This window comes from Aplysia californica, unplaced genomic scaffold, assembly GCF_000002075.1.
Source record: "Aplysia californica isolate F4 #8 unplaced genomic scaffold, AplCal3.0 scaffold00299, whole genome shotgun sequence".
Lineage (NCBI taxonomy): Eukaryota > Metazoa > Mollusca > Gastropoda > Aplysiida > Aplysiidae > Aplysia > Aplysia californica.
The window spans coordinates 527,729-551,744 of NW_004797569.1; the positions used below are offsets into that span (position 1 = coordinate 527,729).

At 40.8% G+C, this 24,016-nt stretch overlaps 1 protein-coding gene across 2 annotated transcripts; it reads right to left on the bottom strand.

Annotated features, from left to right (window-relative positions):
- Positions 1 to 101: 101 nt before the first annotated feature.
- Positions 102 to 24,016, bottom strand: LOC101848299 (protein transport protein Sec24C). 2 transcript variants are annotated; one of them, XM_005101797.2, is made up of 23 exons: positions 23,920 to 24,016; positions 22,073 to 22,191; positions 21,031 to 21,121; positions 20,292 to 20,427; positions 18,467 to 19,444; positions 17,189 to 17,297; positions 15,693 to 15,820; positions 14,986 to 15,124; positions 14,517 to 14,632; positions 13,866 to 13,993; positions 13,152 to 13,230; positions 12,502 to 12,614; positions 11,396 to 11,606; positions 10,130 to 10,300; positions 8,382 to 8,478; positions 7,847 to 7,992; positions 6,918 to 7,056; positions 5,538 to 5,732; positions 4,704 to 4,807; positions 2,637 to 2,724; positions 2,116 to 2,219; positions 1,597 to 1,686; positions 102 to 507 (listed from the first exon to the last, which is right to left on the bottom strand). In XM_005101797.2, exons 2-23 carry the CDS (start codon positions 22,161 to 22,163, stop codon positions 367 to 369), a joined length of 3,594 nt encoding a protein of 1,197 aa, XP_005101854.1. In that variant the 5' UTR covers positions 22,164 to 22,191; positions 23,920 to 24,016; the 3' UTR covers positions 102 to 366. The 2 variants fall into 2 exon arrangements, with proteins under 2 accessions (XP_005101854.1, XP_005101853.1); XM_005101796.2 differs by having other exon boundaries at positions 22,073 to 22,196.

Consider the following 24,016-nt stretch of genomic DNA (forward strand, 5'->3'; position numbering starts at 1 on the left):
ACTGTATTGACAACAAATTGCTGGGCCAAACTAAGCATTGTCTCACATTCATCTAAACCAGGAAAAAAAATAAAAGCCTCGATTCTTTGTACACACAGAACTTTGACAAATGTTTTTTTTGCTGTGACATTACAACTCATTGCACAAGGGTATAACTACACGAATCAAACATGGCATGCATAAATATTTTTACCCTCCCTATTCTCAGTTTCTCTCTACAGACATACAAGCTTGGACACATTCTTCATTCACTTATTATTATATATATATGAAAAATAATTTCCATCTGAGGGAGGAGACTTCTTCCAGAAGTAGAGAGGAGCTCAAGGAGGTGACTGAATGAATGCGATAAACGAAGGGTCTTGTTCAACTGAGGATGTTTCTGATTTCCTTATGGATGTGGCACAGGAAGTCCACGTACGAGCTGCCAGAGTTCATGCCCTTGTCCTCCACCAGGAAGTGGTCGAACCACGGCTGGAGCTTGTCTCTCTGTCTCACGATGGTCAGCTGTCAACAACAACAACAACAATGATGATGATAATAATTATAACAATAATACTATCAATCATTCTTAAAAACTAACATCAAAGATGGTCAGCTGTGAACAACAACAATATAATGATAATAATTATAACAATAATACTATCAGACTATCACTACCAATGATTCTTAAAATTAAACATCAATAGTGTGTTCACTTATAAATATGAGCTTGTTAATTTGTTTCCGTAGTACATTACTTCTACTAATAATACTTATAATTGTTGAAAATTAATATCAATAGTGTGTTCACTCATAAATATGAGCCTGCTAATTTGTTTCCTTTGTACTAGTACTACTAATGCTTATAATTATAATTGTTGTAAACTGACACCAATTGTGTGCTCATTCGTATGAACTTGTTATTCTATTTCTTTTGTAGTGGTGTGATCTGTTTGATCTGCACATGATGCCAGAGTGAGACAAATTTCCACAGGGGACAAAGAGATTTTCAATTACGATAGCATCAGCATTTATAGCACTGAAGAGCATTTTAAACATAAGACAATACCAGACAAAAAGCCTGAAACAATCCAACACTATGGACAAAGCTGAAATTTGTGGACTCCTCAATTCATATATAGAGTTATGTTTTTAATTTGAAAAGTGGAATACATCACTGTTGAACAGGCTCTTTTTCACGGCACATTTCTCTGACAAAAGAGAAACTGCCTGCCACCATTCTTATATCTTTGTGTATCGGGATAGTTTTTCAAAGGAGCTCTATACAATCTTCTACATGGATACCTTTCCAGCATCATATACATTTTGTGAGCAGCAAGAAACTCGCAATAATAAACACATTCCACATGCAAATTTTATGATACAGTCTGGTATTTTGAAGAAACATCAATGCCACTCAAAGCACAATAAATGTGTACTCTTGCAGTAGATAAAAAAAATAGAAAGTAGAAAATATGTTTAAAAAAATTTTTAAACAGGACATTATACTTTTGGCATTCTCTCACCACTATAAAAGCACAATCCTGAGAACTAAGAATTCCAAAAGAGAATTACCTTTACAAAGCAACTGTCTCGTAAGAAGGGAATACTGACCTTCAAATAGCGTGACCTCTCACTCCTTATCCTGCTGATCAAGTCACAGAGTCTACGAGACGCTGGGTTGTCCAACTGAAGAACTTGAACCTGGCCAAGAGGAACGATGAAACATTTTTTTAGCTTTTTGCTTTAGCTCTTATTCTAAATTGTGATGTCCCGTCATCCCAGTGAACATAAAGGGAAGGAAAACATTTCTGCGGCAACTGATTCATTTTCACTCTCAAGATAAGATTAATCTCTGACAAAAACGTCATTAATGGGTCATTAAATCGAAACTAGCAAACCTATTTTGATAGTTCTTCATCCAATGAATGAACTTCCGGTATAAGAGACCTGTTTTCGGCAATAGCCGAAAAGTAACTTGATGCCGAAGTCGTCGTAAAGGAATGTGCCCCAGCCACAGTCAGCTCGGAGCGGCTTGCCGGAGATAAAGAGATAAAAGGACACCTCCATTTTGAAGAAAATTAACAACCGCCCTCCCTGAGCAGGACTCCACTCAAAGACCACATTTCTCACCTTGTCAATGTCAACTTGTGCCGCACTCTGCACATCAAAAATCTTCTGTATCATCTCAGGGTTCACATTATGGCCAATCCACAAGAACATCGACAGGCCATTCTCTACCGGGGAGAGAAGTTAAAGGAAATTCAATTCTCTACAGATTCTCTTTTACACATAATACTTTTCCTATTCCTAAAAATAATCCTAGCCCCTTCACCTGAGGTGAACATCTATACAAAACGAGAAAAGTTTCATTACACAAATATAAATGTCTTTCATCCCCCCTTTGCAGTAAATCAATAACTGAGACTCAAATTACAACAAAATACCATCATATATTCACTATCTGGAAAAAAAAAAAAGAGAGAGAGAGAGAGAGAGAGAGAGAGGAAAAGAAGAAGTAAAAATTTAGATGTTTCGTCTACTGAGTATTATCTTCTACAAAAATCATGCACATCATGAACAGCTTTTAAAGTTCAATCTAAAAAAACAACCCAAACGCAACCCAATCAGAACCACAAATAGCAACAACTGACCTAACAAGTAAATGCCTGTATCCTCCAACCGATCCACGGAGCATCTGATGGCGGTGGGGACATCTGTAGACTCCATGTCCAAAGTGTGCTGGAATTCCAAAAGGAAAGAGAAATTTTTCGTTTGTTTGAAAGTGTTTTACGATGCTTGCAACTGCATAAGGTCATATAAGTGCAGGAAAGAGATTAGGGGAACAAATACAAAAAGAAAGGGTCCTCTTTTATTGTCGTCCCTCCTCTCTTAACGTCGTGCACAAACAAGAATGAGGGAAGAAATGTTTGCAACGACTCATTAGAGGTACCGACTTTGCAGTTGTATTAATGTCACTATCATATATATACCGTTCATGAAACGATTGATATGATAGACAAATTTCTATAGAACTGTGCCAGGTGCATTACCCCTTCAAGTTCTCTTTTTAACCCTTTCACCCTCAGAGCTATCCCTGCCCAACAAGGCTGAAATTCTGGCAAAAGGGACCCAACTCCGCTTAGACTGCATGACTATATTATTTAAAAAAATCATTAAAAATCAGAGGATGAGTCTAAAATTACAGTTTAGGTGTCAGAGCACAGATAAATGAATAAACTACAAGAAAATGTATGGTTTTGTATGAAAAATCATTGTGTATTAGGTTAAAAAAAATTCTGAAGTGAAAAAAAAACCCCAAAAGACACAACCCGCTTTTTTTGCCCGCAGAAGTTCATGATGTTTTACCCAGAACAGCCTTTTGCAAGGCCTAACCTGGCCCAAATTGCACCCTGTCACTGTCTCACTCCCTCTGCCTAGCTTTGTAAAGTTTCTGGTCTTTACACAGTAGTGGCATGACCCCTTTTTACCATGTATCCTGATCACAACATGCTCTAAAGGATTTGTTGTGACAGAGCCCACAGTCCCAGTGTTGCTCCTCCCTTTTTTACGTGGTAGTGCAGCAAGTATGTAGTACTAGATCTAGATCTAGCTAAAGTGCTGTGGGTGCTAGGCCTATCTTCTTCATCAGTCTTCTAAATCATCACCTCCAGCAACGATCTCACCATCAACATCACTATCATAGTTGTTCCCCTCCCCCTAGAGCCTAGATCTAGACCTGCGACATCGTGTTCGCTCTCCTACTATAGTTCTCGCTCTCTCTCTCTCTTTCACGACTGAGTGTCCGAGTGACTACTTGTACTACTAGCACTAGATCTAGCCCCTTGGTTGACGATATCGGCATTTAAATCCCAATTATAAGTGTCTCCATCGTATACAGTGCCTGTAGCGACGCAAAATTTCATCCACGAAGTTAGATTTAGGTCTCTAAAAAGCACGAAATTAAAAAAATCGCCGCTCTCGCGTGCTTCGATCGATTTTCACCAAATAAACACGACAGTAAAGGGCAACCACTCTAAATTCTCGCTATAAGCTGGGCAATCTCGTGCGACCTCGCAGGAAGCGAGACAACGTAGAAACGAAAGTAGTGCAAACGGGTGAATCGAGTGGGCGTGTCGGCGCACATCGGCGACTACGGGGGTTAGCGATGACGGCGCACATCGGCGCCTCCGAGTGGCAAAAGGTTAAAAAAGAGGTCTTTTAAAAGCTTATTTAACACTCATATTTTATAAAATTAAGCATGATAAAATTATAAACGAAAAGAGTGGTATCTGGAGGTGGTGGTGAGGGAGGGGATTTCATTCACTGATAATAATAATAATTGCATTTATATAGCGCATATCCATGCTCAAGAGCTTGCTCTATGCGCTTCACAACTATTATTACCCCAGCAGACCCTCTGAAAACACTCAGAAACATTCTCAGCTTCCGTGGAAGCATACAGTGCAAGCTGCGGATTTCACGCGCTCAAACACTATCAAACTGACAAGATCTTTCACTGTCTATAGCTGGGTACCCATTTCCAACTAGGTGAAGTGAGGAAAATTGGTGCAAAGTGCCTTTCCCCAAGGACACAACGTCGAGCCCCTGACGGGATTCGAACCCATGACCTAACGGTTGCGAGTCCGAGAGCCTAACCACTAGGCCACCGACGCCACAATATTTTGATACATCTAGAGAAATCCTAATGCTGTACTTACAAACGGTACAAGTCTTGGGTAGAAGAAAACGTTGGACATGGTAACATCCATTGAGTTGACTAAATGCATCAGGTAACTTCTGTCGTCAGTTGATATTTCAGAACCTGAATAAGATAAAGAAAGAAAAAAAAAATAGTTTACAGAGTTGTGCCTCAATATGCTACAACAAAAACACATAAAACATAAAAAATCTGTTTCTTTCAGATACAGGGTTAGGTAGACCCGCCATTCTATGAAATCTAAAATCAGGATCTCAAGGGGGAAAAAAATCGTGTTCTTGGGAAAACGATTAAGAAAAATGACAAATGACAAGGGTGACTGCCAGGCTGGCTTTAGAATTTTCCACGGGTGACCATAAATATACGAAGGCACAGTAAGTTCCTAGAAAAATCTGGCGCAACAGACAAGACCCCCCTCCCCTCCCCCGATACATGTGATCAAAATCAAGATGCTAGAAATCTAGGGGGAAAAAATCAGGGTGAGTGGCAGGTCTGGATTAGGACATGTCACAGCCGATATGTGTCAGCATTACTGTACACGTCTTACAAGAATCACAAGCCCCAGTTCCTACACTCACCGAAAGCTCAAGACCTCATCCATTGATGCAGAGCATTGAATAACTTATGGCTATGGCGATAGAGGCCAATGGCACCTCCTGGGCCTCAAGGGGTTCCGCCTCAAAGACCAGGGATGGGCAGAGGTCAGGTCAACGGGCCACCCACCGCAGAGACCCCCAGGACCTCATCCATTGGTGCAGAGCATGGAACAACTTATGGCTATGGCAAACTGGATCGATAACAACAACATGGCTATGGCGACAAGAGCTGTACTCACCTCCAGAAATACTATCACTCTTGATCACACAATTTGCATATAACGGCAGCAGCTTCATGCACTCTGGCAACACCAGCTGGCCGGCCGACGAGGGATTGGCGCAGTTCTTGCGGTAGCACGCCAGGATCTGGGACACCTCGTTCATGATGTGTTCTCGCACCTGTTTGGGGTTTGCATTCAGACTAGTTCGGATGGCTGCAAGAGAAAGAGAGAGAGAGATAAAGAGTTATATTTTACATTGCATAATAATGCTTGGCCCTATCAAGTTTAGTTTAAGGGTGCAATATTAAATAGCATAAACACTGGAGTGTCAGACGACTAGCGGCCTTCTGAGTGGTTTCAGAGAAATCGGGGTAATTCACATAGTCCTTCCCTTGCTCTGTAGAATCTCAAAGGCAGTATATTATTATGAATGGTCCCCAGGGAAATTTAAGGATGTTGCGCAAAAAAAAAAAAGTGCTAAGAACGCACCCTGAAAATCTGTCTGAAAGACTTTAACAAATACTTTGACATGGGAGAGCCTAGCTCCTCACAGGCCAAGACGGAGAGCAGCAGTCATAGTGGGCAGCAAATCAAGACACGTCATGACTAAGAAATACTGAAACCAAGAGATAAGTCCGCAAGCTGTGCATGTCCCCAAGTGAAAGAACAGCTTTTAAATGTTTAAAATGTAGCAAATTTTTCTCTGGCAGAATTGGTCTCATTGGTCACAGCAGAAGCCACAAGTCATCTTCACCTTTAATTCTTCAATCTCTTCTATTTCACTTGAGAAATATTCTCCACTGCGGATGTATGGTCATAGTCAAACACTGACACATGAGCTATTATTATTACTATTATTATCATCATTAGCAATAAAACACCACATGCTGTACACCATGAAAATGTTCAGCTTTTCCTTATCACAATGGTGCGTGTTGTTTGTATGTTTGTGAATTTGGAGCTGGAAAATCACCGCGACTTTGTGGGAAAGATCGATAATTAAATATATCCTCCTTTCATTAGCAGAGAAATATAGAGCTTTCAACAGCGTATCCATAGGTAGGGGCCTATTATAGCGCCAAGTTTTCAAAGATAATTTTTAAAACTTGAAATATGTAAACTACCAGAAAAAAAGGTACCAATAGAAAGATCAGTCCATATTGATTTGGAGTAAAGTCTTCAGCATCGGATTATTTTGCACCCAACTTTTTGCAAAACTCTGAAAGCATATGCCCCCAACACAGGAGCACTCAGCACACTAGTCTCTAGTTGAATCGCTCAGCCCGGGTGCCAGTTATTTTTGTCAAAATAACAAAAAAACTGCATTTTTGAGGCAACAAAATACAGATTTCTGATGATCTCATCAATTTGGAATGAGTGACAGAAGGCAGAACCTACCTTGTTTGGCGAAGAAATTGATGAGAGTGTCCAGCTCGCAGCTCCTGAACAGGTCAGCCATTTGAGCACAGCAGTTGAGAGACAAGTTGTGGCAGCGTAGACGTCGTTGACCGGAGACACTTGTGTACAGCACAGCCACCTGGGGAGATACCAAGGCTCATTCAATACAGGGGGTTCCAGTACAGGTGTTTCATTTTCGTACTACTTAGTTTTAACAGCACTTGCAACATAATAGGAATTCATTTAGGATGAAAGGATTTCTCTCTTTAGTTTTCGTAAGAGTTAAACAGCATTTCTTGCAACACAATAGGAATTCACTTTACTTATGATGAAAGGATTTCTCTGTTTCGTTTTCATGCTAGTTTTAACAGTACTTGCAACACAATAGGAATTTATTTAGGATGAAAGGATTTCTCTTTTTAGCATTATTAAGAGTTTTACAGCAACACAGTAGGAACTTACTTAGGATAAAAAGATTTCTCTTTTTAGCTTTAGTTAGAGTCTTACAGCACACTCACAACACAATAAGGTCATAATTATGAGTGCCGTAGATGAAAAGGAGTAGGACAGATCAGGGTGATGATGTTTGATAGGAAAGAAGGAGCAAACCACACTAGAGCATCCCCCAACCACCCATTTCGAGGAAAGAGAGATAAACATCCACACAGTAAAGGTCATATAGTTCAGGGACAAAGAAGCCAAAAAGATAGACAGAAACAACAGAAGTAAAGAAAAGAAGTAAGACCTAGCAAAGGTGCCCTCCAAACACCTGCACTCATTTAACAAATGCACAGAAATTCTTTTCTGATGAAAAGATTTTTAAAAAAAGTTTCAGCAAGAGTTTTACGGTTCTTGCAACACAAAAGGGTCTCTTTTGTCAGCGCATCTCACATATTCTTCAGTGCAGTATCTGGATCTGGTATCATTACCTGCACATATGCCCCTTCAGCCTCACTGAGCTTGTCGTCATGTTTCACCTCCAGAGCCACACAGGCGTCGCTGTCCACAGCCGACATCTCTACGTCCGTGGTGTTGGCCATGTAGAAATTGCCATAGAAATCTACGGGACGGATACCTGGAAAATGGAAAGAAGGGTGATGAAGACTAGTAATCTTTGCATTTGTATTCCTTTCACTCATGAATAATGAGAGTAACCACAAGTATAAGGGAAAACTAGATATGTTGAGCGAGTTGAATCTTCATGCTCTTTTCTCCACATAACAGCAATATGCATAAACAAAAAAAGCAAAGTTGAAGTCACAACTATAAAAAAAACCCATTTCACAGGGCGAATAGTTTAACTTTGTATTATCATTTATTAGTGCAAGCAGAACAGAAGAACATCGTCGATGTATCTTATGTCATTATCACAAGAGACCATACAGTTTCTCACATACAGTCTCACCAATATCAAACCTCAAACTCGTTTGTCAGTGAATAGAGCATTGCCCCAACTATACTGACCTGTACTAGTTCTCACTCTCAGAATAGCATCAAAAGCCTGCGAACGGCTCACTGAATGCTTCAGATCTTCCAAAAATCTTTCTCCATCTATGTCAGCCTGGAAAGCAAACAAACAAGAGGTACACTTAATCTCTACTTGCTACTCTGATACTTTGACGTAATTACACAGGTGACAAGAGCAGGGGCTGAATAAGCTTTACTGTGCTATGAGGAGTAACATACAGAACAGAGGATAAAATCAGCTTTTCTAAAAAAAAAAATCAATGAATTTAGTCAAAACAGCACACTACAGTTTAACACGGATAGGTTGAATTCGCCGAGACTGGCCTCTGTAGTTCACAGGTTCCGTAGTTCGAGGGATATCTTACAAATAAGAAGAAGAAAAATCGGGACCGCAGGCACAGTTTGACGGATGCCTGATTTCAAGTCTTTAGTGTTCAACCTATCCGTGTTATACTGGATATATCCATCCTGGCTGACACTTTTGAATTACAGTTGCACCTTCTCTAAAGGCCACCTATATAAGACAATCACCTGTACAAACTGCCACTTCCAATTCCCCTTTGCGTGTGTTGGACGTCCACCGGTCTAAGACTACCACTTTTTCCTCGACAATGGGTGGCTGTCTAAGATATTTCCGACAGTAGTTTGAATTGAGACGGGATGGCCTACAATACTTTTCTTTAAGAGTTACCATCTTGAATTTCTAATCAATCTTTTCTTAACGTAAAAGTTTTGAAGTATTTTCTTTTAAAATGGCATCAAGGAAAAGATACAAGAGAGTAATCATTGGGCTAGGAGTTACTGCATACCCTTTTAATTTTTTCCCCACCATTTGAACTTGCGAATTTTAAAGAAATTCGTGAAATTGAGTCTTTTCCAGATTATTGAAAAGAGTATTACTGCATTGGAACTCGGGACACTGGGCGACTCAAATCTTGAATTCAAAATATTCGCGAAAAACAAAATGGACAAAATTTAACACATTGCACCCTAAGGGCCTGGACGGGAAGTCCATTCCTAGATCCTAAGCAAGGGGAAATAACCCACCTCCCGTGAATACAAGCCTTTAAAAAACACATTTTAAAAATACTAAATAAATTCCCAAAATCCTGAAAAAATAAAGGTTAAAAAGAAAACTGAATGTAGTTTCAGAAAAATATAACTTTATGTCTGCGCAAACTGTTGGAAATGTTTTAACTTTAGTTCAATCGGGGTGTCCGACCCGTCACTCTCACTCTCAGCCTCGCGGTCGGGCCCTGATCTAAATTCTAGATTTTCTACGTCTGATCAGTCCGAATCGCCCCAAACTCTTGCTACAACGTTTTCATCAAAATCTGAGTCATCTGATTTGCCATATGCTTGTTTTTGCTCAAATCCATCGTTATTTCCTTTTTCGATCTCAATTGTGTCGGTTTTCAACAAGTCGAGACACTTTCGAAGTGTCGGTAACGTGATCGCACTTCGTTCGGCTCTAATACTAAAACTATTGGCCCGAAAAATTTCGTTTCGGTATCAAACGAAAGAAGAAACTTTTTGCTCTACAATGCAAATAAAATCCCGGCCCTAGAGTCTCGTCAAGGTGAGACTTTCGTTTCTAAAGACGCTGGGTCGTCGCGGGCGGTTCCGGGCGAGTCAGGGTGGAGCGCGTAGAGAATTCCCGGGAGATTCCGGGCGAGTTAGGGCGTAATGTGTTAAAAAAAACAACCTTCCAAAACAACTGGCATAGAGTATATATCAAAACGTACCTGGAAATAGCTGTATTTGTAAATGTTTCCAGAGGTCACCCGACACACATCGGAGACTGTAGCGACATCGATATACTGGTTGGGGAAGAGGAAAAGGTCCACGCTGCAGCCAGCAGCCACACACTCGGTGCCCAGCTTGTGGTAGAACGGGCTCTGTGGTGACAGCACAGTCTGCCAACAAAAGAAAAAAGTAGAGTGTCAAAATAAAGATCTCGCATGACTCCAAAACTGCAAGTGACAAAACATGTTCTAGTTTCAGTACAGGTTTAGTTTTAGTAGAGGTGTTACGGCGCTCGCAACACAATAAGGTCATATAAGTGCCGAAGATTAGAGGTGTTACAAGAGAGTAACAAACACAAAAAAGAAGGAGGGAAGATAAAGACGATAGGTAAGGATAGGAAAGAAGAAGCAAACCACACCAGAGCACCTGCCAACCACCCACTAGTACAGGTTTTACGGCGCTCACAACTGCATAAGGTCATATAAACGCCCAGGGGTGGATGTCAACAGAGAAGTCCTTACAGGGAATCCGACTTACTCTGCTCACCTCTCAAGCTTCAACAGCACAAGGTCTGCTTCGACTATCAAGGCACCCCGGAAATAGCGGGTCACAAGAGTGTGACAAACATACAAAAGAAGTAGAGGAAAATGACGATAGTAGGGATTAGGAAAGAAAAAGCAGCAGTTCCCTGTTGTAGTTCAGGCACAGTTATGAGCATGACATTGTTCGATCAGTCCATTTACAATTCTACTGTGCATTAAAACGAGAAAGGCCTAGAGACACTTCAGTCAGTGGCACCGCCCTGGGGGGTTAAAACATGTTTGTGGTTGGAGTACACTGTTAGTCAGCTGTATTATCTGCTAGCTGTTTTTCTTCTCTCAATTTTCATCTTCTAGAATTTACACAGTGATCAGTATGCTTTTAAAAAAAAGGGGGCAACATGAAAACAAAGCACACACAATAGAGACTGACCACAGGATGTGACATATAAAGCAAGAACGTTTCTCTGATGAACAATACCACAACAATAAATCATACTAAAAACGGTGAAAACTAAGCATACAGAATAGAGACTGACCACAGGATGTGGCATGATCACAAGAACATTTCTTTGATGAACAACATCAGAACAATAACTCATGCTATCACAATGAAAACAAAGCATAGACATAGACAACAGAGACCGCCCACAGGATGTGGCGTACAAGGCAAGAACATTTCTCGGATAAACCACACCACAACAATAATAAATCATGCCACTCCACCTTTTCTTTCTCAGTTCCCAGCAGTTTGCGGTCATCCCTGTTCTTCAGTTTCCCAGGAGCCTCAGCGTTGGGCAGACCAGTGTGAAATATGTACAGGCGGCCGGCCCGGTCCGAGGACTTGAGGGCGTCCAGCCCAGCTTGGATCACGGGGCCCAGGACCATCTCAGTCTCCTTGGACTCGGCAAACAGTTGAGGGATCTGAGACAGCAAGCTGGGGGAGGAAAGGCCATAATAATAATAATAATAATAATAATAATAATATATAGCGCTCAAGCTGGGGGAGGAAAGGCCATAATAATAATAATAATAATATATGGCATTTATAAAGCACTCATGCTAGGGGACAAAAGGCCACAATTATAATAATAGTAATTATAATAATAATAATAAAATATGACATTTATACAGTGCTTAAGCTGGGGGAGGAAAGGCCATAATAATATATTGCATTTACATAGTGCTCAACCCGATTAAGTTCACAGGCTCTGAGAGCTTTACAATACAACAGTTACATTATAATATAATCAGTACATTGTGCTCTGACAAAAAAAAATTCTCGAAATGTATTTCTTATCGATTTAAAAAACAGAAATGACTTTAGCTGACATCTGAATGAATTAAAGGATTTGACCTCTCTTTAAGGATCACCAAACATAAGCACAAATCTGATGCTTTAATATGATGAACCCAAATTAATTTTCTATATATTACTTTGTTTCAGTCAAGAATATTTCGACAAACAATGAAATGTAAAACAAATTTTTACTGCTCGAGATGTAATATTGTTTCCTCCGTTCCTCAAATTATACTTTTAAAAAGTATACAAGAATGAAAAGACACAAAGAAAAGCTGTTCTCATTCGATGTTCCAGGTTAGATAAAAATATAAAACAGATTCAACCAAATTTATCATCAGCACTCTTTCAAAGGATTCAAATTACAGAGACCACTATGATGTCAATTTTCTCCGCAAGCATTCAGTAAAAGCTTCTAATCCGATTCTTTAATTCTCTAATTCGATAATGTCAGGGCCATTTGGTCAAAACAGCACAGAGCCAATACAGGTGACGGCTGTTCTTGCAAAAACGTGGCCATCCCCTCACTCACCTGTCAATGACAGCTGCTGACTCGGACAGCTTGACCAGGAAGCCGTCCACCAGCGGCACAAACATGTCCTCCAGGTCGGAGACGACCATCATCTGTGGCTGGGCCAGAGAACTCTGAAACCAAAGTTTTTTTAGTTTTGGTAAGAGTTTTACGGCATTTGCAACACAATACGGTCATATAAGTGCCGAAGACGAGAGGTGTTACAAAAGAGTAACAAACACAAAAAAGAAGGAGGGGAGATAAGGACAATAGATGTTTGATAGGAAAGAAGAAGCAAACCACACCAGAGCACCCGCCGACCAAAGAAAGTGAAAATGGCATAGGTTTACTGCCTGAGGCGGGACCTACAAGTTTAACGTCCATCTCCGAAAAGATTGAGTCAAAAGGGAAATTCATGTTAAGTCTTTCCAAAAAAAACCACAATCGGATCTAGCTGAGGCTCAAACCCCCAGACCCCCAATCTCACGATTTCGGGTCCGGTACCCTAGCCACCTGGCGACTGACGTCATCCAAAGTAAGAAGAGATTAAAGTAAATAACAACCCAATCTTTTACTTTTACCAATTCAGCTAAGCCAAAGAACCCAAAAAGTATAACCATACAACTGAGAAGTCAGATAAGTTCACCTTATCTTAACTGAAAGACAAATACCTTGACGTTGTAGAAATGCAGTTCCTTGTGGTAAGTAACAAATCCAACCCTGATCTCCGATTCTTCAACTCCAGCTTCCCTGTCAAAACAAACATAATGAAAGTCTAAAAAAAGGCACCAATACATGTTGAGACTATGAGAGAATGTACAAATTACAAGTTAACCATTCATCTAGGCCACAGCATGAAGAGCTATTTTTTTTTAAAAGCAGCCTCGCTATATTTTGCCAGGGTAAACTGAAATGTAAAGGTAACTCTTTTATCTCTGAGGGGGGTGGGGTAAACCCACTATGCCGGGGCCCCCTTCTGGTACGAAATTTGAAATTGACAAATACATCACTAAATTGGTAATTAAATCCAAGCAAGTGACCCAATTTTAATAGCTTTCCATTTAACGAATGAGCTCCTGGTATTAGAAACCCAATTGCTGGAAAAATAATTTGACGCCGAAGTCGCCGTAAAGAAAAGCGCCCGAGCCACTGGCCGGGCTCACAGGCACAGCGGTTCAGACTTCGAGCCGCTGGGAGCAGCAAGCGGAAGATAAGGAGTTAAAGAGCATTTTTACTCATCAATATAAGACATAATTTCTTTAAAGCGTCTCTACATCATTACATTCACATCCCAAAAGCAATGAAAGTAATCTTCTTTTCAAAAGTCATTTTCTGATATGTTTTCGTCACCTTTGCCCTAAATTACAGCACATGTTGAGCCTCACCTGGGCAAGTTGACAAGGACCTCCGACTTCAATTTATCACATATAAGCTGCACCAGGCCGCTCTTCACACTGTTGTAGGACACGTCGATCATGAAAATAAATGCAGGCTCTTTAGGTGGAGTGCCATTCTGGGGGAAAACGTAAAGACCCATAAACATAGAGAATATGGCTAAAGACATGCTAAAAATAGTGAGCACCAAACGTAAAGAGCCATAAACATAGAGAATATGGCTAAAGACATGCTACAAATAGTGAACACCAAACGTAGAGACCCATAAACATAGAGAATATGGCTGAACACATGCTAAAATAGAGAACCCCCAACAGGCTCAAAACATCTGATAACACTCATACCGTATGGTCATACCCTACCTATAACACATCACAGTACACATCACAGGCAAACTGCATGATGAAGTCTTGTGTCAATTGTCATAAGTATAAATATGATACAAAAACATGAAGAGGTGAGGGGTAAAAATTGACCTAATAATAAATAAAATAAATAGAAAACAATGCTAGATTTTCTTCAAAGAATGCAAACTAAAATTTTTTCAGTACATTGTAGCATTTATTGCACTTACTGCAAAGACAACATCAACATCTCTGACCCAACAAAAAAAAAAAACAAAGAAAAAATTGGCAGCTTACCTTGCAGTAATCCTTTGTGGCAACAAATTCGTAAGACCCTAGACACAGCTCTGCCCGGTTGTAGCAGTCAACTCTGCGCCCTGTGTGATCCAAATGAGCAAAATACTCATTTGGTACTGTGGAAAGAAAAGAAAGAGAGAAAATTTGTTTATTGAAAGCCATGTAGCACGAAAAAATCTTGGGAATTCATTTGGACAAATGCTTTAATAAATGAAGACAATCAAAAAGCGTATTTAAGACTTTCTCTAAGCCCACACCTATCAAAAACAGGCATTCCACTCTCTCAACCCCTACAAATGTAGTTTAATTACAATAACAACCAGAAGAAGACAAGTTTTACAGCAGCGCTCATAATTTCGTTTTCAAACACTTAATGATGTAGCATTCCTGTGGGAAATTTTCAAACAAAACGAGATTAATTTGCAAACTTTTAAGAAGAACAGTCCAAAAGAATGTTGAAGAATCATACCATCTGTAGCAGCACCGCAGAAAACACACTGAAACCTCCTGCCACCGTCGACAAACTGCATGTAGGGGTTCATGTAGGCCTTACAGCGCTTACATCTGACAGGACCAAGCTCTCCTAAATCAACCAGTGGAGGAGGTTGCTGGAACAAAAAAGAAAAGAAAAATGGTAACAATACAAAAGAGGACAAAACAACCAAAGAAGTAAGGAAACACGCCAACAGAGTACTTCGCATTGTTCCTGAGGAGCCGCAACAATCTCTTAGCCCTTAACACTTTGCCGCCTCATCTCGCCGATTGGCGATGTTTACCACCCAGTTTCTTTGGATTTTCCCTAAAATATGACGGCAAAGTGTTAAAGCCCAGTCCCGAATATATCCCTCACAAATATTTGTTCCCTCTCGCCAAGTAGTGTCCATCTCTCTCACGGCCAATTCTGTCATCGAAATTTTTTTACATTTTTTATTTAGATTATTGTGGGAGAGTCATTCGTTTTCATAAGAGTTTTACGGCACTTGCAACACAATATGGTCACATAAGTGCCGAAGACTAGAGGTGTTACAAGACAGAAACAAACAAAAAATAGAAGGAAGAGAGATAAGGACAGTAGATGTTTGATAGGAAAGAAGGAGCAAACCACACCAGAGCACCCACCAACCACCCACTCATTCAAAAACCAAGTAAGATACAAAGAATTAGGAATGCACAAACCTCTTGATCACCCAGTTCAGCAAAAGGTGTCACAGCTAGAGCAAATGGTATATGAGATGATTTCAGCATATCTGCAGTGCACGGTATGTTGTACATGGTTGAACGCATAAATCTAGGGTTTGCATTCCCTGAAAAAAAAAAAGACCATTCAAATCTTAACATGACAGTCTTGACAGGATTTCTACTAACCTGAGACATTATTTTTAAAGTAGAGGTTTTACGGCGCTTGCAATTGCATAAGGTCATATGAGCGCCAAAGGGTGGGTGTCAACAGAGAAGTCCTTAAAGGGAATCCGACTTACCCTGCTCACCTCTCTAGCTTCAACAGCACAAGGTCTGCTTCGACTTTCAAGGCACCCTGGAAATAGCGGGTCACAAGAGTGTGACAAACATACAAAAGAAGTAGAGAAAATGGCGATAGTAAGAATTAGGAAAGAAAAAGCAGCAGTTCCCTGTTGTAGTTCAGGCACAGTTATAAGCATGGCATTGTTGAATCAGCCCATTTATGATTACAATTCTACTGTGAGACATTTTAATAGCCAGTCTTCACACATGATAAAACACAATATACTTTCTTAGGTTCAAATAATATCCACTGTTAATTTCATGGAAAGTATAAAAACAAAACAAAAGAAAGTTTGTAAAAAGACAATTTTATGTATTGTCCTCATTTTGTTTGTTTTAGTAGAGGTTTTATGGTGCTCGCAACTGTATAAGGTCATATGAGCGCCAGAAGATTAGATGTGTTACAAGAGTAACAAACATAAAAAAGAAGGAGGAGAGATCAGGATGATAGATCTACATTTGAAAGGAAAAAAGAAGCAAACCACACCAGAGCACCCGCCAACCACCCACTGTCCTCATTTGACATTCTCACAGCTGTGAGTTAAGACAACAACAAAAATGAGTACACTTCTGACAGCATAATAAATTGAAGTTCCCTCTTTCTTACACAAACACACACCTACACCTGAGAAGTGAAACATACAACATGCATGACCCTTGACTTAACTCACTGACAACAACAGTAGGTGCTAGGACCTATTTTTATGGCCAAAGACGACAGAACAGACAGGCACATCTGACAAATCTAAACAAAACAGAAATCAAAAGGTGTAGTTTGGCAGTAGCAGGACTCTCAAATTATCACATCTTTGTTTTATTTTAGTAAGTGTTTTACGGCACTTGCAACACAATAATGTCACATAAGTGCCGAGGATTAAAGGTGTTACAAGAAAGTAACAAACACAAAAAAAGAGGGGAGACAAGGAAGATAGTTATTGTTTTATACGAAAGAAGGAGCAAACCACCCCAGAGCACCCACCTACCACCCACTTACATGTTTTCAAGAGAAAAAAAAAAAGTGAATATCACTCGAGAAAAGTGGGGAACAAAAAACTGTACACAACGGAGACAGAGGACACAAAATTCCATGTTTCATTTGAATGCTGACAAAGGGGCATTCCAATTTAAACCATTCTTCTTTAAAAGCATACCTTGATCTTGTGTGGTGAAGGTGGTGGTAACCAGAGGTGGCACACTGCCCTTGTTGTTCGTCTGAAAGACACCTGATCTGTTTCTCTTGTCATCTTCAATGACTTGAATCTGAAAATGGAAGAGATAAAGAAAATAGTCATACCTCTGCTTTAACTGCCACCTGACTGAGACACCCTTTCCACAGAGGAACAACTCGGTCGTTTTTTGCAAGGTTGTAAATAACCGTGCCTATTGCTATTTTCAACAGTATTTTGTGACATGACGAATGTATTTGGATGAAGACCAGAAGCTTCATAACAAGTTTCGTTATTAGTCCGTTTAAAAAGAGAATTTAGCGAGTTATTTAGTTTAAAGTGTTGATCGAAATCACTCATGTCTGTTTCTGTTGGCAACTATGGTGCAGGGCAATAGTTCATGCAAAATGAAAGCCCTATAACGCTTTTGCCCTACAAAGCAACCGATATATGCTTTTTAAAATTCTAATTACATTGATGGTTACACTGGCGAATGGTGACAGTATGCTGAATGAAACTCATCCAGGCACTCAAGTTCATGATTTGAAAAATTATTAACCCTTTTATTGCGCATTTGCTCTTACATAAAACCACAAAACACTTTGCAACCCCTCTATTGTGAATATAGCTCAATTACCTTTCCAGTTGTATCAAATACATATCCCTTTGTTGAAAACATGACAGCACTATCAATATTTGAATAAGGTACCCATTGTGTAATAGATGCTCTTGGTATATTAGTTCCGGCATAATGGGCATATAGTGGAAAAAACAACAAACTGCTGGCGCAACAAGTTAATATTAGTCTCACCAATCACAAGCCCCCCTTGCTGCGCAGTCATGGTGGAATGGTACGCCAGACTATTGGAGTCAGCACCAGAATAAACATTACTACCACCACAAGAGAGGCACAAGCCTGCAAGAGCTGACTAGATAAAAATGTATTGTAAACATTGCAAAATCAATTTTTTTTAAAACTTTGCTTGTCAAAACAAACTCACATTAAAATTCAACATCCTGAGTAATACCCACAATTCACTTGGGAGTCCACCAATTCATCAGAAACAGTAACAAACTCAAAAAAGAAAAAAGAAAGTTAAAGATGACACGTTTTCTTAGGAAAGAAGGAGCAGACCACACCAGAGCATCCGCCAACCACCCACCACCCTCAGTTTGTTTGTGAACAAAACTTTAGTAAGAAAAAAAAAAAAAAAAAAAAAAATCTACAACAAAAAACCACAAGCCTAGTTGTGTGCTCCTTACCGGGCTGGGCATCTGGTCAGGGTCAAGCCTCCTCTGCTGCTGTGGGGCCTGCATGGGCTGAGGGGGCTGACCCGGTCCTCCGTATCCCATCGGCTGTTGACCATACTGTGCAGAACCCGGGAAATGTCCCCCGGGCCCAGGAGGGCCTTGTGGGGGAGGAGGCATCTGTCCAGGCTGTGGGGGCATCTGTCCAGGCTGTGGGGGCATCTGTCCGGGCTGTGGAGGCATCTGGCCTGGTTGTGGCGGCATTCCGGGCTGCGGTGGGTGCATTGTCTGTCCGGACGGGGGGACCATCCCTGGGGGTCCTCCCATGAAGTTAGGTCCTGGAGGAGGCATAGGCTGGTGGAGGGAGGAAGGCGGTGGTGGCATCTGACCGGGGAAGCCAGGAGGCTGCTGGTGGGGCATGCCAGTAGCCGGTGGTTGTGGGTACCCCGCGCCGGGAGGGGGAGGGCCAACGGAGCTCGGAGGCATGGCGCCCATTGAGTTGGGAGGCATGGCACCCATTGAGTTGGGAGGCATGGCACCCATTGAGTTGGGAGGCATGGCACCCATTGAGTTGGGAGGCATGGCACCCATTGAGTTGGGAGGCATCATCCCCATGGATGAGGGAGGGGGAGGCATCTGGCCCTGCATGCTCGAGGGAGGAGGAGGGTGGCCGGGCATCGGGCCACTCGCCGGCTGAGCCATGGAGGTCGGCATTTGACCCATGCTGCTGGGTGGGAGGGGGCCGGCGCCCGGGGGGAAACCCTGCCCAGAAGACGGAGGCATCTTGCCTCCCATACTGCTGGGAGGAGGAGCTCCCATACCTCCAGGCACAGGAGGTCCCGGGGGTCTCTGTGTGGTGGGTGGCCCGTTGACCTGCGGACTTCCGCCCGGCGGGAACATCCCTGGTCTTTGAGGGGGAACCCCTTGAGGCCCAGGGGGTGCCATTGGCCTCATCCCAGGCTGGTTGGGGTCGTTCAGATTCATATTGTTGAACTGTGAGACGTAAACAGAAGAAATGTATTATAGTTCAAGAAGGGAAACAGCATCTTTTCTGTATTATAGTGGAAACTTAGTTAACCCTGTTGACATGTGTACAATATCAAAGAATAAGAACTTCTATGGTCATTTTTACCTGGGTTCCACTGAACACCATCAAGGGTTCAGTGGAGGTTAAAAGTGTGTCTGCGTGTGTGTGTGTGTGTGTGTGTGTGTGTGTGTGTGTGTGTGTGTGTGTGTGCACATGCGTATGTGTGTCCGTCCGTGGGTCCGTCCGTTTATCCCACTCGAACAATTTGATTAGTTAAGTTTCAGTAGAGGTTACCACACTTGCAACACAATAAAGTCAAATAAGTGCCAAAGATTAGAAGCGTAACAAACACACACACACAAAAAAGGAAGAGAGAGATGAGGACAATAGATCTTTGATAGGAAAGAAAGAGCAAACCACTCCAGATCACTTGCAAACCACAAGCAGGATTCGACGAATCCAAGTATGAAACATGGGGGGGCTTAGTACCCCAAACGAGGTTAGTTTAGTTTTGGTAGAGATTTTACGGTGCTCGCAACTGCATAAGGTCATATGAGCGCCAGAAGATTAAAGGTGTTACAAGAGAGTAACAAACATAAAAAAGGAGGGGGAGATAAGGACGATAGATGTTTGAAAGGAAAGAAGGAGCAAAGCACACCAGATCACCTGCAAACCACCCGCAGGATTCAACGAATCCAAGTATGAAACATGTGGGGCTTAGTACCCCAAACGAGGTTAAGAACCCCTGCTCTAGCAAACTTTTTATAAACTTCACATGGACAAAACTACTGTGTCAATGTTTGTTGCTCCTACCTGTGATGTTGGCGGCATTCCTTGGTAATTAGGTCCACCCATTCCAGGATTGGGAGGAGCAAATCCCTGACCTGGCTGCGGACCGAAGCCTGCCGGTGGTTGACCAGCACTTGTAGGTGGCATTGGACCAGGGGGTCTGAAAACAAGAGATACCCTCTTTATTTCTTTCACTTGCAGTGCAGAGAACTAAATATGTTCTTTCACAATGTTTTAAAAGGCAAAATCAACGCCGAAACTAGGGACACACTTTTCATTTCTTTCACTCGCGGTGCAGAGAACTAAATATGTTCTTTCACAAAACAATGTAAAAATACCCATTTAGGAGAGATTATGGGTTAAAAAACCCCTGCAGACTTGAGGGTATGGGAAGGAGCGGCAAAGCCAACTGCAGATGGAGTAAGAGTCAGTGGAAGATTATCACTGAATTAATATTAGATACGTTGCAACAAGCATTTGAAAGCATTTTCTTCTAACCTTCTGCGGGGGAAAATCAGTAACTAATTGAAAAAAAAAAAATGACTTGATGCATTAGATTCGAAATAACTAGGTGTAATACCACTAATCACTTGCTTCCAGAATATGAATTTCAAACCCTTTCCTTGTTTTTCCTTGGCAAAGAAACCTTTGAGAAAGGAGAATACACATGGAAAGACAGAGAGTGACAAATAAAAATCATCGAATTGATGACCATTGTACTTATTGCTTTTTAGTACCAGTTAATAAAAAAAAAGCAACTTACCCTGGTGGTCTCATGGGTGCTCCAAAAGGAGGACCATTCATTGGAGGCTGTGCTGCACCTGCTTTACTGGGTTGAGGAGGACCATAGTTTCCTGGAGAATAAGAAGAAAAGTAAAAAACATGCAGTCATCCGGAGCATTTATTCTTGATTAAGCTAAGACAGTGAGCAGTAGCCACATTCATTTCATTCATAACTTGCACCATGTTCAGGGTTTAAGACACCTGTGTCGATTAGTGTTACTGTTATGCTATAGTGTGACTTTTCCACCTTTCTGGAAATGGCACAATTTCTGGCAGTGGCCGGTTATCTGGATGACAGTGGAAAGTTGTGAGGGGAATGATTGATAGTGACATTGCTGCAAATATCATTTTATTTATTATTCCTGATATTGTTGGCTGCACAGTAAGCTACTCTGCATGCATAATTTCTTGTAAGAGCAAGCAAAGAGGGAAAATGGGTGGAAGGCTTGTCACCTTCTGATAATTCAGCAAATAAGTGTCGACTGTTACACATATGGTCTGATGGTGATGCGAAACGTAACCTGACAGGGAAATTCACATTTAACTGGAACTGAAACTAATTATTTCTCTCATAACATTACATACATAACATTAGGATCGCAAAGGGTTATTTTTTGAGAGTCATCTGGGCGAACGGACTAGGTAAAAAAAAAAAAAAAAAGGTAGACATGGGTTGGTGAGAACAGCAGGTTTGGATAGGTTTGGGGGAGGAGAGTAAGCAGTCTGTCTCGTCAACATTCAATAGACACATGAACAGCAAACACAGTTCTTGTCTCACGCCAAGGAATACAACATGAATGCACTCAAAAGACTAAATAAAGAGGTAAGACTGACTGGTACTCCTAATACAGCAGGAATAAAAAACCCTATACCCTTCTAAAAATCAACTTTTGATAAGATTGTCCGATCGCTAAGGGGAACATCCATTCAGAGACAATACTTTCACATTATTCTCTAAATTAGGAACTCCTTACATACATTAAAAAAGGACATTTCTAAGTTAAATTATAATATGTATCTACCAGGAGGTCTTGCACCATTGACTTGATACATTGGTCCAGGCTGTGAGCTTGGGGGAGGTGGTCCTCCAGGATATGGAAACTGGCCACTCATCTAGATGACTACTCGATATATGCGATCTCTGTTCTGAAACAAATATTTTCAAGTGTAAAAATATCATTTAGTTTAGATAATCAAAACAATTTTATGACTTACGCCATTATAAAAACCTCTTAGATACAGGGTGTTGTTATTAGGTTCATGAAACATAATTGAAGACTATTTTTTTCTCGGTAATATATACAAAAGATCAGTGAGAAATTTCAGACCTTAAACAGTTAAGAGCCAGTTTGACAGAGGGATACATTGTTGAGAGTTGTAACTGTATCTTTATCGGATTTATAAATCTTTCGAAGTAGCTCGCCGTACTTAAGTACGGCCAGACTGAGAGACTAGCCGTCTAGCTAGCCGTACTTAGATCTAGGTTTGGCCTTATCGACTCAAGCCTGTTAAGTACACAGGTCTCATTAGATCTAGATCTAGTAATTATTCAGGTTCAAATACATATGCAAGTCAGTAAGGCACCTTTTGGTTTTGTCTGAAATACAAATATTTTAGGCACTGCAAACTAAAAATTTCATTTACAATTCAGCCATCAATATTAAGTATGGCTAGACTGACAGTCTAGCCGTCCTTAAGTACGGCTAGCCTGGCTGTCTACCCGTACTTAAGTACGGCTAGCCAAGAAGTCTAGCCGTACTTATCTTAGGCCCTATTAACATTAGAAAACAGGAGGTTTAAAATACATGCACTGTCATTAAGACACCTGGTTTCGTCTCAAATACAAATACTTTAGGTACTGCACACTAAAAATTTATATTTACAATTCAGTAGGCCTATTTGTTTAAAATGGTAAGTCTAGCCATCATATTAAGAATAAACGGCTAGACTGTCTAGCCGTCATTAAGTACGGCTAGCCTCTTCCTAAATCTTTTCCCCAATAACAAGACACTTGTCAGCAAGAAAAATGCATTGTTGCATCATATTTTCATTCAAACAACACTATTTTCATCTTGAACTCACTTATTATAATGACATTACATATTGAAAAACGACATCTGAATCTGATATAAAGTGAAGATTAATTTCTTCCCTAGATATTGTAGCCCCTACTAGAAAGGGAAAAAAATTGACAATTCATTAGTCTTAGAACACATTCTTGTCAAGAGTATTTATAAGCAGAAAAAATAAGTGATGTATAGGCCTCTAAATCACAACCGTATTTCCATTTCCTGAAAATGCACACAGTAAATAATTGAGTAATGACAGGCCCACTCTTACCTTTTCAAAGGAGCATAAGTAAAATTAGGTATGCATTACAATTTGAGATATGATCTAGGGTCTACCCTCGTCAGATTAATTACATCAGCCAGAGGCTCAGGCTCATGTGAAGGTTCTGAATTTGTTTGGCCTGAGTTTGGGTTTCTTGCTTCAACTAGATCTAGGGTCAGGGATGATCAGTCAGGGATATCAGTGAGTTTTGAGTTGTTGTTTTTTAACAGTTTGAGCTTGGGAGCACAAGAAGATTATGTAAAGGAGGTGTTGATTAAATCTGACTAGACCATCTAACTAACGCATAATATATCTTTCAAAATGAACGAACAAGAACTCGGAAATCTAATCTACAGAAAATAACAACTGCCCTCTGCTTACACAGTCAATGCCGGCTTGACTGCAAGACAAGAAGACAGCGAAAACGACCGACCATTGAAGACACATATTTATCTAAAACATACATTTCATACAGCAGGCTTCACACACCGATTCAAAAGTTACTTATGGCAGAAGTAAATGCAGTTTTCTCACTTACCTATGATAATAATATACCAATGCAACCAGTCATTTCTGCCAACAACATACAATGTACACAAATTCCACGATCCCTCTGCCACGTACGGGAAGCTGAC